At 48.4% G+C, this 17,595-nt stretch overlaps 1 protein-coding gene across 1 annotated transcript in view; it reads right to left on the bottom strand.

The window, feature by feature from the left end:
• Vsig10 (V-set and immunoglobulin domain containing 10) overlaps window positions 1-17,595 on the bottom strand; it is a 32,676-nt gene that overhangs the window by 12,242 nt on the left and 2,839 nt on the right. Inside the window, exons 2-4 of the mRNA XM_026386166.2 lie at window positions 14,112-14,396; window positions 3,139-3,438; window positions 794-1,054 (exon numbers count right to left, since the gene is read on the bottom strand). Of these exons, the coding sequence (XP_026241951.2) occupies window positions 794-1,054; window positions 3,139-3,438; window positions 14,112-14,396 (846 nt within the window). The remainder of the gene's footprint in view (window positions 1-793; window positions 1,055-3,138; window positions 3,439-14,111; window positions 14,397-17,595) is intronic.

Below are 17,595 nucleotides of genomic sequence, written 5' to 3'. Positions count from 1 at the left end.
AGAAGAATGGTTTTGGTTTTAAAACAGGTTCCAGAAATTCTGACACTCTTCCCTTCCAAAAGTGAAGCCTAATAAATCTCTCCACTCCTCTTAAATGTGGGCTTGACTTAGTGAGCTTTTCTCATAAATACACTGTTTCAGAAGGGCTGCCGTGCATCTCCTAGGGCAACCTGGTAAACAAGGAAGCTTTTTGGATCACTGGCTCTGGGGAAAGTGGCCGCCATGTTGGGAGGCACTCAAGCATCCTTGAGGAGAGTCCCACATGGAGAGGATACAACTTGCTAGGCCTGTGAATAAAAAAAAAAAACTATAAGTGCATCTGTCTCATGATTTCAGCTCCCTAACCTTCCAGCTTCTAGCTGAGACCTCGCCATTATGGAGATGAGATAAACAACCCTATCACTGACCCACAGAAGTCACAAGATGACAAATGGACATTATTGTCTTAAGCCACTAAATTTGGGGGTAACTTGTTACATAAGAGAGAACTAATGAGCCTTGACTGTCTCCTTCAAACTCTCCATCTTCAGCGAGTAGTAACTATGGCTATATCAGCAGGGGCTCAATAAAATCCGTCTAGTGAAAAACAGCTTCAACTAGAACCAAGAGTCTTAACCAGGCATCTCTAGAGTTTGGAAGGAAGGAAGCATAAAGTGCAAGGAGAGAAGAAAGGGAAGGAATCCATTCACTCTGACCCACTGGGATTTCTTTCCCAGAACTACTTCCAAAGGATTCTCTCAGAAGAAAGGAAGGCGGGTGAAGGCCAGCCCCAGACACAGCAAGCCAGACTCACGGATCTGTACCACACAGCTGGCTCCGGACTCTGGACCCATTATGTGGCTCCCAACACACTTGAACTTCTTGCCATCTGACAGCTGGGACAGGTTCAGCAGCTCCATCCCCAGCTCTGACTCCCCCACGATGGCCCCTCCTGGCTCTTCTGTCCACAGGAAGTTAGGGTTAGGGTATCCCCCTTCCCAGTGGCAGGTGAGATTCAGTGCCAACGATCCTGACAGCATCTCTGCCGAGCACTGAGGAGCTGACGGAGGGGGCCCTGCAAAACACAAGGGATCGAGGGCTGAATGGCAGTAGCTGTGGGGCAGGCACTAGGAGCTCCAAAGCCAGGGCCTCAAGAAGCACCAACTCCAGTGAGTCTACCCTGAAATAGCACCAAGCACGAATTGGTGCCTGTATTAAATCTTTGAGGACCTGGGTCTCATTCATCTTTGCATTTCTCTCCAGCCATGTATGGCTATTTAAATGTAAATTAATTACACAAAATTACAATGTGTATTACAATTAACCACAGGTGACAAAGAGCTGAGCCACAAGCAGAGCATGTCCATGATCTCAAAGTTCTCCTGGATGAGCTGGTCCTAGGCACTGACAGTGGTTGCCTCTGGCCAAGGGAAAATGAAGGACATGGAGTCGCTGGTGGAGATTTATGAATTATTATATAGAGTCAATATGTATATTTGTTATGCATTGTTGTAGATTTTGTTATATAAATAAACAGAAAAAAAATTTGAAGCTGAGCATAATGGTGCCCACTACCCAGGAGGCCAAGGCAGGAGGATCACAAGTTTGAGGCCAGCAGTCCTTGGCAACTTAGCAAAACTGTCTTTAAATTTAAAAAAAGATAGGATGGAGGATGTAGGTCAGGGGTAAAGCACCCTGGGTTCAATCCTCAGTCAAAAAAAATAAATAAGAGGACCAGGCGTGGTGGTACATGCTGTAATCCCTGAGGATCAAAAAGCAGAGGCAGGAGGATTGCAAGTTCAAAGCCAGCCTCAGCAATTTATCAAGGCATTAAGCAACTCAGTGAGACCCTGGGAAATGGCTTGAGTTCAATCCCTGTTAGCAACATAAATAAGAAATAAGAAATATAGATTTTTATATTCTTATATTAATAGACATGTAACATCTACAAGAAAAATTATTGGAAATGTACCAAAATAAAACTTTGAATGATTATTTTCTTCTTTATGCTCACCTGTGATTCCTATAAACTTTATTTATTTATTTATTTATTTTAAACAATGATCTTTATTTATTTTTTTAAAGAGAGAGAGAGAGAGAGAGAGAGAGAGAGAGAGAGAGAATTTTAATATTTATTTTTTTAGTTATCGGCAGACACAACATCTTTGTTTGTATGTGGTGCTGAGGATCCAACCCGGGCCGCATGCATGCCAGGCGAGCGCGCTACCGCTTGAGCCACATCCCCAGCCCTCCTATAAACTTTATATAGTATAAATGTCATTAATAACAGAGAACATGGAGACCTCTAAAAGCTCTGGATAGGAGCTGGGGATGTAGCTCAGTTGACAAAGTGCTTGCCTCGCATGCACAAGGCCCTGGGTTCAATCCCCAGCACCACAAAGATAAAAGATAAAAAGTCCCTCATTTTCTGTCCCGACATTCCCCTTCATTGGCACGGGTTATGAGTGTCCCCAGTATCTCTGCAGTGGTTTGCATCCATGATATTTGTGTATAGGAGTGTTGGGTTGGTGGATCCCCATCTCCAAAATGAAGACTCCCAACTGCTGGTTCCTAACAGGGAGCCTGGGTGCTACTGGGAGGCAGGGGACACTTTAAGAGGTGGCACCTAGTGGGAGGCTTCAGGCCCTTCCCCTTCCTGCTGCCAGGAAATAGAGTCCTCCCACCATGGCTCCCACCATGATGGACTGCACCTCCCCAGGCCCAAACAACAGGGGCCCATTGGCCATGGATCGACACCTCCAAAAATCAACCTTCCCTCTTCATAAGTTGCTTATCCCAGGAATTCGTCACAGTGATGGGGAGCTGACACCAAACTAGGCGGATGGCTGCAGAACACTGGGAATGTATTAAGTGCCAATGTGTCGTACATTTTAAAATGCACTGTTAAAAAAGAAGAAAGATTGCCCACAGCTCAGCACTGTCCCCTCTGTGGCTCGCAGGGACTCTCCTGCATCCCTGGTTAGGGGCAAGTATCCAGAAGGGGTGTCTCCCCATGTGACAGCAGCAGCCCCAACGGCGCAGGTGTGTATTGAGGGACCCACAGAGACCATCAGGACCCACCCAGCAGGCGAGGAACGCTCCACAGAGAAAAGGAGGAGGCACGAGATGCTGTCACAGAGGGTGGGGACTCTTACGCACAGTAGACCAGGAGCTCCGTGGTCACCTCTTGCTGTCTCCCGCTGAGCAGGTTCTTGGCCACACAGGTGTAGTTCCCTTGGAGGTTTTGTGACATCAGCAAGAGCGTGAAGCAGTTGACCGTCAGGTTTGTTCCCAAGGACTCCGACCTGACAGGGGTGCTGAAGGACCACTCCACCTCGGGCGGCGGCTGGGAGCCGCTGCTGCAGCTGAAGTCCACCTGGGAGCCCTTGGCAGTGTAGAGGGTGCCGTTGGGGAGGATGCCGGCAGCAGAGATGTTGACCTTGATCTGATAGGGGCCACCTGGGGTGACAGGAGGACAAGGAAGGCAAGCATCACTGAGCATGCGGTTGAGCTCCTAGCGGGCTCTAACAGACACAGAAGTGATCCTCTACTAGATTCCAGGTGTTTTCCTTGAGTTGGGGTCGTGCTAAATTGCCTAGGCTGGCTTTGAACTTGCAATCCTCCTGCTCCAGCCTCCTGAGGAGCTGGGATTACAGGTGTGTGCCACAGCGCCAAGGAGAAGCCAGTGTCTACCGAATATTGACACTATAGCAAATGACACCCTCATTAATCCTGGATGACTGTGAGAGTTATTGGCAGAATAAGCCCTTAGACAAAGAAGAAAAATATAAATTGTATCCCTTAAAAAAAAAATATCATAGCACGTGGGAAGGATAGCTGTGCAGAAAAGATTCACACACAAAGCCTGGCTGCTCCCTGCCACACTGTTGGCTGGGCTGGCCTGGCTGTGTTGGGAAGCTGGATGTGGGAAGGTCCCAGGGACCCACCCATCCCTGAGCTCAGCTTCCACAGTACAACGGGGCTCTGCTGAACACCTGGTCTCCCTCTGGGACTCTGGGATTTGGGTGCAGTGTAGGCAGACCAGCCCCCACTAAAAAATCCCTGGGCCCTGGGGCTCCAGGGAGATCATCTGGTGGGCATCTGACGCATGTCACCACTACAGGATCAAAGAGTATCCTGCACCACTCTGTTAGGAGACGGGTGGAAGCTCTTGCCTGGTTTTCATGTCACATGCTTCCCCCTCTCCTAATGCCGCTCTGTATTCTTCCACTGTGACAAGTCATTCTACACACTGAGTTCTATGAGTTCTCCTGGGGGGTGGCCTTGGGGACTCCTTGCACAGTACCACACGGAAAAGAAAGCAACGTTGGTTCCAAGCCTAACTTGAAACCTCACTCACTAGCTGTGTGGCTTTGGGCCAACGACTTGCCCTCTCTCAGCCTCCGTTTCCCCATCGGTAAAAGGGGGTGATGGCGATATTGATGCCACAGCGTTGTGCCTGTTGAGTGAGCGAGCATGGTGGAGGACGCAGAAGAGAGTGGCCCGTGGGGAGCACTGGATAAACTGCCAGGTCTCGTCGGGGTCCCCCTCACGTTTCTGAATCTCTTTCTTTTCCCTGGAAATGCTGCCTGCTGCCATGCCCAGGGCACCTAAGATGGACCCTTTGATGGAAAGAAGGTCTGCCATCCTGGAGGGTAGCCCCATGGTGGAGCAAATGCCCAGCATGTGGGAGGCCCAGGGTTCCATCCCCGGCATGAAAAGGAAAAAAGAAGAAGGAGGGGAAGAGGGAGACGGAGGTGGTTCATCTGCAGAGACCTAGAATTATTTGTCAATTAGAAAATTTTTTAAAAGATGGTATCTGTAACAGTTGCTCCTACCAAAATAACATCATGTGCTCCCTCTCCCAGAGACAGTATCTTTTAAAAAGAACATTCCAGAAAGGGCAACTTGCCCAAGGAATAAATCTACGGTTGTAGAATTCTGAGCAGAACTAGGCCAGTGAGAAACTTGTGGGAGGTTTTCCCACGGAGAGAGCCCCTCAGAGCAAGCGCCTACTTTAGCACATCCTGTTTCCCTGAGGCCACTGTGTGACTATAGAAATAGTGGGTCTGCAAGGACAGCACTCTTGACAATATGCTTGTCAGGTTGGGGCTGGCTGGGCGCAATGGCACACGCCTGTAATCCCAGCCACTTGGGAGACTGAGGCAGGAGGATGGCAAGTTGGAGGCCAGCCTCAGCAACTTACTGAGGCCCTAAGCAGCTTAGCGAGACCCTGTCTCAAAATGAAAATAGGGCTGGGGTGGTGACTCAGTGGTAGAGCACTTGCCTAGCACGCTGTGAGTCACTGGGTTCAATCCCCGGCACCACATAAAAATAAACAAATAAATCAAGGTATTGTGTCCATCTACAACTAAAAAAATTTTCCAAAGAAAAAGAAAAAAAAAGGCTGGGGATGTGGATGGGTGGTAAAGTGCCTCTGGGTTCAATCCCCAGAACCAGACCAAGCAAAACAAAACAGGGGCTGGCTCCAAACGCTGCAGGGGACCTGCTAGAGTCATTCACTTCCCACAGAGGGTCTGGGGACAGGATTGTACTGAGCCAGAGGCGCTCAGGTGCCTCCTCCCCAGTTACTGGTGGGTGGTTAGGGACGTGGCTAGTTGGTTAGGTATGTGGACCAGCAGGTCCCAGGGTGTGCCTGAGGCTGGCAGGCATCCAGATAAGCACAGGGCACCTCTGAGCACAGTGGCCAACGCCTAGGCCAGCAGAGGTAATGTGACTCAGACTTATCGTTGAGGTCTTCCAAATGGTGGTCTGGGGGCCCCAGTGGCTTAACAATGGATAGTGTGGACCCCCAGAAACCAGCTGGGAGGGACCTTGGACCTGCACAGTTCTCAACAAGAAATGGAGTTGGTTACAGTGAATGAGAAGGATTTAAAAAAAAAAAATCAAAAAAGAACCGAAAGGGCCTCTGAATCATGGAGTGTTCCCAGAGCACGGCTCACCTATCAAGCCCTTAGGCAAGTCTGCTTTCTTGAATGAGGCTGACAGCACCCTCCCGATTCCCTGGGGACTTTCCTCTGCCCTCCCTTAATACACAGGAGGGGGTATGGGCTAAGGATCTCCTATTCAAAATGCTCGGGACCAGAAGTATTTCAGATTTGGGGGTTTTTCCAGAGTTTGGAATATTGGCACAGGCTTGATTGGTGTAGCATCTCCTATCTAAAACTCTGAAACTTTGGGAGTGTCACGTCATGCTCAAAGTTTCAGACTTTTTCTTCTTTTTTGTACCAGAGATTGAACTCAGGGGCACTCAACCACTGAGCCCCACCCCCAGCCCTATTTTGTATTTTATTTAGAGACAGGGTCTCACTGAGCTGCTTAACACCTCACTTTTGCTGAGGCTGGCTTTGAACTCACAATCCTCCTGCCTCAGCCTCCCAAACTGCTGGAATTACAGGCGAGTGCCACCAAGCCCAGCAAGTTCCTGATTTTAGAGAATTTTCTATTGCAGATTTTCAGACTAGAGATGCTTAACCCAAACCAACTTCCTTCCCGCCTCCTCTGGCTGCACCTGAAAATCCCTAAACAGCAACCACCAACCCTTTTTGCTTACAGAGTCACGGTAGCCATCATTCAGAAAGATAGATGGGGAAGGAAACGAAAATAAAAAGGCAAATAAATAAAAATCAGGAGTAGTTACAGAGGTCCAACATCTTGTAAAGGCCGTGGTCACCATCGCGGGCAGGTCTCAGCTCACCCTCCCGTGGGTGCCTTTGCCTAGTGACTACGAGCTTGTGCTCTGAATTCACACTGACTGGGCAGGAGTCTTGCCGATACTTAGAGATGGACAATTTGGACAAGCCCATCCCCCTCATTCTCACTTTCCTGTCCTCCCTGTAAAATGAAAAAAACACTAATAATTCCTTGGATTGTTGAAGAGTTTAGTAAGATAACATAAGCAGAGTCTGGTTAACAGCCAGCAATAGATTGATTCTAGAACAGGGTCAGAAAATGATAGCCCCCCCCCCGCCCCGTTTTCATATGGCCTCTGAGTTAAGAGTACTTTTTACTGATGAACACTTGCAATCAATCTAATGAGAAAACTATTTAAACATTTCAATTAAAAAGTTGGGTACGGGCCAGGCACGATGAAGCACACCCAAATCCCAGTGGCTTGGGAGGCTGAGGCAGGAGGACGGTGAGTTCAAAGCCACCCTCAGCAACTTAGCGAGGTGCTAAGTAACTCAGTGAGACCCTGTCTCTAAATAAAAATTTTTTAAAAAGGGCTGGGGATGTGGCTGAGTGGTTAAGTGCTCCTGGGTTCAATTCCTTGTAAAAAAAAAAAAAAAAATAGTTGGGTACTGTTGCTCATGACTGTAATCCCAGCACCTCGGGAGGCTGAAGCAAAAGGATCACAAGTTCAAGACCAGCCTCTGCAATTTGCTGATACCCTGAGTAACTTAGTGAGGCCCTATCTAAGTAAAAAATTAAAAGGGTGAGGATAAGGAGAAGTGATAGAGGGTCCCTGCGCTCAATCCCTCATACCACAAAAGAGGGGGGTAAAAAAGTACTGTTACTGTGTTTTGAGTCTTGTCAGAAAAAAAAAAAAATCTGTTTTGTCTCTTACATGTACCTTTAATTTTGCCCATGAGGCCTAAAAGTTTTACTGGGTGGTCCTCTACAGAAAAAGCTTGGCGGATGGTCCTCAGGAACCATCTACCCGCTGCTTCCTGTCCTCCACTGCCATCCTTGACATGGGGATCCCTTTCTCTTCTTCCCCACCCTGACGACAGGTTGGCTCATCAGGGGTCCCACAGAGGTCAACCTCTGTCTCCTGGGTTCCCTTGGTAACAGCAGAGTCCAGCTATTTACTCTTCAGAACCAGCATTTTTATTTGAAAACAACCTAAGAATATTATGTGTATATGAATATATAACAAAGATTCCCACTGTTACGAATAATTATGGTGGACCAATAAAAAAAATTTTAAGTAAGATAAAAAGAATATATCATACAGTCTCTGCTCACCAGGGACGTACCTGCAGTTCTACATGGGATAAGATCCTCGGGAAAATTTACAAAGATGATTTTGGTATCACTCTTTTTTTTTTAAAGAGAGAGAGAGAGAGAGAAAATTTTAATATTTATTTTTCAGTTCTCAGTGGACACAACATCTTTGTTTGTATGTGGTGCTGAGGATCGAACCCAGGCCACATGCATGCCAGGCGAGCGCACTACTGCTTGAGCCACATTCCCAGCCCTGGTATCACTCTTATAGGCAAAAGTAACAACCCCACTTCCTGTGACTGTCAAGGTCATTTCAAAAGCCCAACACAGAGGTCTCAGCTCCTCCTGAGCACCCATCTCTGCTCTAAACCCAAACCAATCAATCCCTTGGGCAAGAGTCTCCCCGCCTGCTGGCCGGAAGGACCACTTCTCCTTGGTGGATCCAACATTCCCTTTCCCAAGACCCTAAGCCAGACACTCCCTCTCTGGGAAGATTGTCAGGAAGGTCATTTCGTGGAGCAGGCAGAAGCACTTCCTGTTCCCCATCCTCTGCTAAATCCTACGGGGGCTCTTAGTTTGATTTTCCTGGTCCTCTCCTGCATGGTGGCACACACCTGTCATCCCAGTGACTCAGGAGGCTGAGGCAGGAGGATCATGCTTTCAAAGCCAGCCTCAGCAACTCCTCGAGATCCCAACTCTAAATAAAATACAAAAAATAATAATAATAATTCTGGGATGTCCTTGTGTCCACCGTTTCAGATGTCCCCATTTGGTAGCTTGAGAAAAGACACAGAAGAGCCAGGCATCCTGAACCACAAAACAATGGCCGGGCTCCCCAAATGGGTCACTATCAAGAAGGAAGCCCAAAGCCTACCAGGGTGTTCGAGATCTCTGCACCCCACTTCATCCCTCCCCACTCTCCACAGGTCAACTGCACTGACCCCAAACCCTCATCAACATGGAGGCAGGGATGGGTGTAAATCCATGAATCAGAGCCTCAAAGTCCTGAGCAGGGTGGGCCAGGGGCTTCGGCACCTTAGGAGCAGAGACCCCCCGACCTGATGCCACACTCTTCAACCCCACCTTTAAATTATCAGGTAGCACCACAGATCCTTTTGTCCCAGGTTGACTGACCAAATCCTATTTCAGATGCCCACTCCGGGAAGGTCAGATGCCCCAGGCCTGTCGAACACCTGACCCCAGAGGCACCAACCCCCACCCCCTGCACTGACTGATACACTGAGGTCCAGTGGCCGGGGGAGAAACCTGCTAGGCCTCACACAGCGGGCTTTGTGCCTCTGCCCTTCTCTGTCCTCTCACACGTTCAAGGTCACTGACAGACAATAACTTGACACATCTTGGAATTTTCTCCCTACCTTCCAAGGCCACATTAGAATGTTTCCAAACTTTTGTCCTCAGGAGAAGGAAGATAATGTGACCAAGTTATCAACTAAGTCACCACTGCCAAGATGGAAAACGCGAAGACGGGGCCCTGACTCACCGCCAGCCCTGTTCCAAAGGCCCAGATGCCAACTGATTGTTGGGATCCTCAGATGCATCCTCCCCCAGGACCCCAAGAACACAGCCAAGTACACACTGGGTGCTAGGGCCTGGGCAAGTTCATCCCAGAACTTGCCCAGGGGGCCGCCATTTGTGATCAGGTTCCATCATGAGGTTGGAGGCCCTCAAGGGACTTTGTCACAAAAACAACAGCCAGTGCAGCCGCCGTTGGAACCCAGGCAGCTAGACCTCGAGCAGATGTTCTCAGCTGCTCAGCCAGCCACTGTCCTTTCAGATAGCAGCTGGATCAACCTGAACCCACATTCCAAAATGTCGTATGCAAAAATGAGGGCCAAACTGCAGTGAGAGATGCCAAGTCCTCCAGTCTGCCAAGGCCTGAGGAGCAGGAAGGGGCTCCGATGCCTGGATGGGGGGGTCTGGTGCTTTTCCCAGGACCCCCCCCACCCCCCCCCCGTGGAAAGGGAACAGGAGCGTGATCACAGGCACCACAGGGCATCTGGGCCCAGTTTTCATAAGCAAGCAGCACACCAGACAGGAGCCCATGTATTTCCAAAGAAGAAGAAGCTTTTACAAGACAAAAGGGCAGCAGCAACTTGGCCCCGCAGAGGGCTTCCTTCAATCAGGGCAAAGTGCCATTAGCATAGAGTGACATCTTTTAAAAAATGTTAAGTGTGTTTTCACAGTAATAAAGTCTTGCATTCATCTCTCTGCAGGGCAATAATGAAACCAAGCCATCCCCCAATAAACTTAGCCAATGATTAACAAATTAATGCCAGATTGATTCATTATAGACTGGAGAGAAGGATAACAAGACATTGTCATGCCACCTCACTCCTCTGTGGTCCCAAGAGAAGACATTTACTAACGAGACCAGCCTGAAGGATGCAGTCATTATAGCCAGGCAGGGTGAGGGAAGGCTCTTGCCCAAGGGCTCACCGTGGCCACCACAGGAGCTGGGCCACAACGGTGACAGCTGTTGATAAAGCCACATTCACCTGTGACCTCCAGACGGAGAAACCCCGCTCACGGAGTCCCCCATCCAGGAGCAGCAGCAGAAGCCAGAGGCCACCTTGAGACCCCATCGTCCTTTAGCCCCCAAAAGTCCTGTGTGTCTGCCTTCAGGGTGCTTTCACTAAGATCACTGCCACCACTCTGGTTCAGGGCACCAACATCTCAATCCTCTGAGTGGCTCCCTGTTTTTGTTTTATCAGGTCCTCTTGGGACCACACACTACATTCTCCCTGCGGATGCCAAATGACACGGTGCTCCAGCTTGAAGCTCCAGCTGTTTCTCCCACATCCAGAAAAAAACCACCTGACTCCTGACCAAGGGGATTAGGTTCCCAGGGCTGCCTAACCAAAGACCGCAAAGAAACTCCCCAGTTCTGCAGGCTGGGGTCGGAAATCAAGGTGTGGCAGGACCCCTCTCCCTCTAGGCTTGAGGAGAGTCCTGTCCTGCTCTTTGCTGACTTCCACTGAGGGCCATCCATCCTCCGTGCTCCTTTGGGATGCGTAGCTCCTGCCAGGGTCGTTATAGGACAGTCCCCAAGTGTCTCTGTCTACACTGCTTTTCCCCTTCTCAGGAGGATGCCAGTCACTGGGTTAAACATCCCCCCACCCCCAACAACCTCATCTTAACTTGATTACATCTGCAAAGACCCTATTTTCAAAAGGGTAGCATTCATAGGTACCCGAGGTTAAGACTTCAACCGATCTTTTAGGGGACCTAATTCAACCTATAACACCAGTCCCACCTGGTCCCACCTGGTCCCACATGGTCTCATGTGGCCTCTCAAGCCCCACCCTGGCATGCTCCCCACCCTGGCATGCTCCCCACCCGAGGATGCACCAGGCTGCACCAGGCTGCACCCAGCCTGTCTCTGATGCTCGCAATGTTCCCTCCTCTTGTCCTTGCATGGCTGAGTCCCACTTACCAAGCAGCTTCAATGTCACTCCAAAATGCCTGTGACCAGAAGTGTTTCAGATTTCAGTCTGATGGATTTGGGAATACTGGCATAGATTTTATCAGTCAGACATTCTTAATCCAAAATCTGGATTGGGATTTTAGATTTTCAGATTAGCAATGGTTAAGCAAAGCCTCCAAAAAGCCCCTACTTTTTTTTCCCCGGGCTGCTGGTGATCCAACTCAGGGTCTTCTGCCAGGCAAGGCCTCCACCCCTGAGCCACCTTCCCAGTCACCCAAAGCTGCTTTCTAACTTCCCCATCCAAGCCTCCCAGTTCTTCTCTGCAAGGCCCCTCCTCCCACACCACCTGCCTCCTGTGTTGGTTTTGTCCTCCTTGGGGCTGCCAGCCACATGAGGAAGGGACCTTGTTGGCCCAGAGCCTTGAACAGTGCCGGGCATCCAGCTCTCCACAAGAACATGTGGAATAAAGGAATAAATTCTTTATTTTACAGGTAAAGAAACTTGGGTCCAGATCAATAAAGTGATCCCATGGACTTTCTATTGAACTAGACAACCTGGACATAGGGCAGAGTGTCCCTCTAAACCAATGACCAGCAAATGTTCTCTCTAAAGGGCCAGAGAGCAGAGACTTCAGGCCTCGAGGGAGGGCCATGGGATCTGTCACTGCTGCTCAGCTCGGCCCCCGAAGCCACACAGGAAGAGACGACAGCTAAATGAACGAACGAGGCTCCGTGCCCACAAACCTGACTTACAGACACTCAAATGTGAATTTTGTGTTAATTCTTGTTTTGACTTTTTCTGACCAATCAGAAGTGTCAAAAAAATGTCCAGCTCCTTGGGAGGCTAAAATGGGAGGATCTCATGTTCAAAGCCATCCTGTGCAACTTGGGTCTGGTCTCAACATTTAAAACCTCAGCTACTTTAATATAAAATAAAATGAAAGCATCAAAAAAAAAATTCAGAGATTACAGGTCATATAGAAATCCTATGGGCTGTTGCGGGTCAGCAGATGGGACCCGAAGCTGGAGATGGCAGATTCCTGCTCTAAATTTCTATGTATATATCAGAAGACAGGAAGGACTGTTTGAGGAAAGCGTGGTCAGTCAGGGCACCTGTGCCAAGCCTGGCACTCAGCACCTTAGCTCCACCTTAGCACTCGCTCCACCTGACGGGGGCAGGCAATGTCTTATCCCCAAATGACAAATGCAGAGAACTGAAGCTCAGAGATGTTAAGCTGCTTCCTCCAGGTGACAGAGAACCAATGTGGTGACTTTAAGATAGGAATTCAGACCATCAGTGCTGTGAGCAAGGATGATTTTAATAACAACTTAAAAACAACAGCTAATATGCCAGGAGCCACTGGAAGCACTGAAGTCTGTCTGTACAGCAATTCTATGGGGCAGGGATTCTTTTCAGCCCCTCCTTACAGGTGAGGAAATACAGGTGTGAGTCAGACTGCAAGTGGCAGAGCCCAGATTGAAGTCCGGGCCATCTCAGAGGAACTGAACAGGCACTTCACAGAAGAAGAAATATGATTGGTCAACAAATATATGAAAAAGCATCAACGTCTCTAGCAATCAGAGAAATGCAAATTAAAACTACACTGAGATTCCATCTCATCCTAGTCAGAATGGCAGTTATCAAGAACACAAGTAACAAATACTGGCAAGAATGTGGGGGAAAAGGCACACTCATACACTGCTGGTGGGACTGCAAATTGGTGCAACCACCCTGGAAAGCAGTATGGAGATTCCTCAGAAAACTTGGAATGGAACCACCATTTGACCCAGTTATCTCCTCAGTATATACCCAAAGGACTTAAAATCAGCATACTACAGTGACACAGCCACATCAATATTTATAGCCGATCAATTCACAATGGCTAAGCTATGGGACCACCTAGGTGCCCTTCAATAGATAAATAAATAAAGTACATGTGGTGTATATACACAATGGAATATTACTCAACCATAAAGGATGATATTATGGCAATTGCTGGTAAATGGCTGGAACTGGAGTCTATGTTGGTAAGTGAAATAAACCAATTCCAAAAACAACAAAGGCTGTATGTTCTTTTGATATGCAGATGCTAACACACAATGAGGAGGGGTGGGAAGAAGAGAAGTTCATTGGATTAGACAAAGGGGAGTGAGGGAAGGGAGGGGGAATGGGAACAGGAAAAACAGTAGAATACATGGGACAGAACCTTCCTATACTTATATGTGAATACACAACCAGTGTATCCCCACATCAGGTCCAACCACAAGAATGGGAAGTTACACTCCATGTATGTATGATATGTCAAAATATCCTCTACTGTCATGTACATCTAAAAAGAATTTAAAAGAAGAAGAAGAAAGAAAGAAAGCCAGCCAGGCGAAGCGGTGGCGCATGCCTGTAATCCCAGCAGCTCAGGAGGCTGAGGCAGGAGGATCGTGAGTTCAAAGCCAGCCTCAGCAAAAGTGAGGCCCTAAGCAACTCAGTGAGCCCCTGTCTCTAAATAAAATACAAAATAGGGCTGGGGATGTGGCTCAGTGGTGGAGTGCCCCTGAGTTCAATCCCTGGTACCAGGAAAAAAAAAAGAAGGAAAAGAAAAAGAAATAAATCCAGCCACCCTATACCAAAGCCTATAGTGTTGGCCAGGCCTCCTCCTATCCAAGGCCTCAGGTGCCTCGCCACTGCCGCCCTGCAGGCCCCCCACCCCACAGGCCCCACTTACTGGCCACCTTCAGCTGCATGGGGAACCACCTTGTCTCATTGAGGGTCTCCTCCCGGCAGGTGTAGCTGCCCTCGTCCTGCAGGCTCAGCGCCTCAATGTGCAGGGAACTGCTGCTCACTAGAGAGAAGCGAGGCTGGCTGGACAGGAGGCTGGAATTGGAGGAGAGAAGGAAGACGGGCTCCGAGTCGTTCCGGTACCAGGTCACCAGGCCCCTGGGTCCCGAGAAGTTGCCGCAGTGCAGAGTAACGTTCTCGTGAACTTCACCAACGACAACAGCTTCCAGTGCTGCGACAAGGAAAGTGCAGGCCATCAGCATCTTCTGGATCTCTGAACAACCTCCTTTTGTTTGGTCCCGGGGATTGAACTCAGGGGCACTAGACCACTGAGCCACGTCCCCAGCCCTATTTTGTATTTTATTTAGAGACAGGGTCTCACTGAGTTGCTCAGCACCTCACCTTTGCTAAGGCTGGCTTTGAACTCGATCCTCCTGCCTCAGCCTCCAGAGTTGTTAGGATTACAGGCATCCGTCACCACACCTGTCTATGTGTGGGTTTTTATGGTGCCATAATACACAGAGCCCAGACTGTGTCAGGATTCATGGCCAATCACTGACATTAATAAACTTGGGGTTCACAAACACAGCCCCACTTCCCACCTGCCCTTCACTGTGACATTGAACTCTTGCCCTGGGCTCAGTCATGTGACTTGCTTGGGCTAGTGGGACATTAGCAGATGTGACACAGCAGAGGCTTAAAAAGTGCTTATGTAGGGCTGGGATGGTGGCTCATCGGCGAAGCGCTTGTTTCACACGTGGGAAGGCAAGGCACTGGGTTCAATCCTCAGCACCACATAGAAATGAATGAACAAAATAAAGATATTGTGTCCATGTATAACTGAAAAAATATTTTTTAAAAAAAGTGCTTATGTACCATCATTGGAGAAGCGAAAGTCAAAACCACAGTGAGGAGCCACCTCACACTCATCCTGATGGCCACTTTTTATTTAAAAAAAGAAAAAAATACACGCAGCCAGGCATGGGCGCATGCCTATAATCCTGGCAACCTGGGAGGCTGGGGGAGGAGGAATTGCAAGTTCAAGACCAGCCTCAGCCATGAGCAAGATCTTGTCTGGAAAAAATTAAAAGGACTGGAGATGAAACTTAGTGGTAAAGCACCCCTTAATTCAATCCCCATACCAGAAAGTAAAAAAAAAAATAAAATAAATCAAAACAAAACAAATGTAATGAATTTCAAATAATTTCAGATTTAAAAAAAAATGTGTTCAACATGGAAAATTCAGAACCCTTGCACACTCTTGGTTGGGAGTGTAAAATAGTCCAGATGCTGTGGAAAACAGTACGGTGGCTTCTTGAAAACTAAAAACTGAGACACCAATTCCACCTCTGGATATGTACCCCAAATAATTGAAAATAGGAGCTCAAAAAGATTTTTGTTCACAGCAGCATAATAGCTTAAGGTTCATAATAGCTAAAAGGTGGGACCCACACGGTGTCCATCAACAGGTGAATGGATAAACAAAATGTGCAATGTTACAGTGGAATACTACTCAGCCTGGAGAAGGAAGCTGTCCTACCACAGTGTGGATGAACCTTAGGAACGGTATGCTAGGTGAAAGAAGCCAGGTCCACAAAAGATCCCCGTGGCTCCACTCACACAGTGAGTTAGTCAGAATCATGCCGACAGAAATGGCAATTGCCAGAGGCTGGGCTGGGGGTGACAATGGGGAGCCCTTGCTTCCCAGGTACAGAGTTAGTAACCGAAGTCCAAGGATGTGGCTCAGCGGTAGAGTGCTGCCAGCCTATGTGTGGCTCTGGGCTTGATCTCCAAAACCAGAAGGAAAACATGTTCTGCAGATGGACAGTGGTGATGGTTATGAAGGAACTTAAGACCACAGGACAAGGACACATCCCACCAGGATGCAGGGGGAGGATGACCTTCGAGGTACAGACCCGTCTTCTGGATCCTTCCAGCTGAGGCCATTCTAGATTGGCTTTCAGCCAGGCAAGATCAGCAGAGCCGCCTATCCAACCGTCATTTCCTGGTGCTTTGTTACGCAGCATTACTGTGGCAATAAATAACTGATACAGAACCCACGTGGTTTCATTTGCCCAGAAATCTGGACAGGATGGGTTGGGTTTTGTTCCTGCTACTCTGCTGCTTGCTTTCTCCATCTCAGGTCCAAATAATCCTGTGGTTAAAGCTCTCTGGGAAGCACCCTGCAAGAATGGGCTGAGAGCCAGTGGCTCACACCTGTAATCCCAGCAGTTTGGAAGGCTGAGGCAGGAGGATCACAAGTTCAAGGTCAGCCTCAGCAAACTGTTGAGGCCCTAAGCAATTTAGCCAGACCCTATCTCAAAAAATAAAATATTTTAAAAAGGGCTGGGGATGTAGCCCAGTGGTTAAGTGCCCCCGAGTTCAATCCCTGGTACCAAAAAAAAAAAAAAGGAGCTCACAGACTAGTGGGGAAAACAGAAAATAAACTGGCGGTTATGATACAGTATGATGAACATGAAGATAAGGGCTCCAAAGTCCTCTAGGGTGTATGTCAGGAAAGGCTCCCTCCAGGAGGCAATCTGAGATCTGACGAACAAGAGGCATCAGCCAGGTAGAGGTGAGGAAGGGGTTCCCAGGTGGAGGGAACAGCATGTGCAAACGCTGGACCAGGAGCAGCAGCCTCCCCTTGGCCCCCAAAGACACCTAAGTCAGAAACCAGGCAGCACTGTTAACAAAGCCCCAGGTGATCCTGATGCCCTTCAAGGAGGACACGTGCTCAGGGCCACTGATCTGGCCTTAAACTGTCACTACATCGCAAGAAACAAAAGCAGCCCACTGTGCTAATCTGCCAGCCCCTTCCACAGTCCACAGCCAAATCCAGGGAGCCGCAGGAACAAGAGAAGGAACATAACCTGTGGGCTGCTCAGTTCCGGGCTGCAGTTCATGAGTGGAGCTAGCCGCAGAGCCTGGTGAATATACTGAAAACACAGAACTGGACACTTCAAACGGTGGGTTTTATGAAACAGAAATTACTTCTATAAAGCTGCAATAAAACAAACCACCACCTGCCTCTGGGAACCCTCCCCACTTATGAAAGAAAAGAGTAAGCTACATTGTGTTTGGCCTCTTGTCTAATCAGAAGGGCCTCCCTTTGGAATACCTCAAGTCCACCTAGAGTCACAGGAAGTCCTGATTCGGACATCACTCCCCAAAGACAGGATGGGGAGGAAAAAAACTAACGAAGCCACTTGCTGAAAGGCAGAGAATGTCACCTAATTCTAGGTGAGATTCCCAACAGCAGATGAGGGTTCAAGCCCCAGCACCTCAAAAAAAAAAAGAAAAGAAAAGAAAGAAAAAGAAAAAAAAAGAAAGAAAGAAAAGAAAAAGAAAGAAAGAAAGAAAGAAAGAAAGAAAGAAAGAAAGAAAGAAAGAAAGAAAGAAAGAAAGTGAGGTTTATTGTTTTTCAAGCC

The sequence above is a fragment of the Urocitellus parryii genome, chromosome 3 (assembly GCF_045843805.1).
Source record: "Urocitellus parryii isolate mUroPar1 chromosome 3, mUroPar1.hap1, whole genome shotgun sequence".
Taxonomy (NCBI): Eukaryota; Metazoa; Chordata; class Mammalia; order Rodentia; family Sciuridae; genus Urocitellus; species Urocitellus parryii.
The sequence above is the reverse complement of the archived record's forward strand: the minus strand, read 5'-3'. Positions and strand labels throughout refer to the sequence as shown.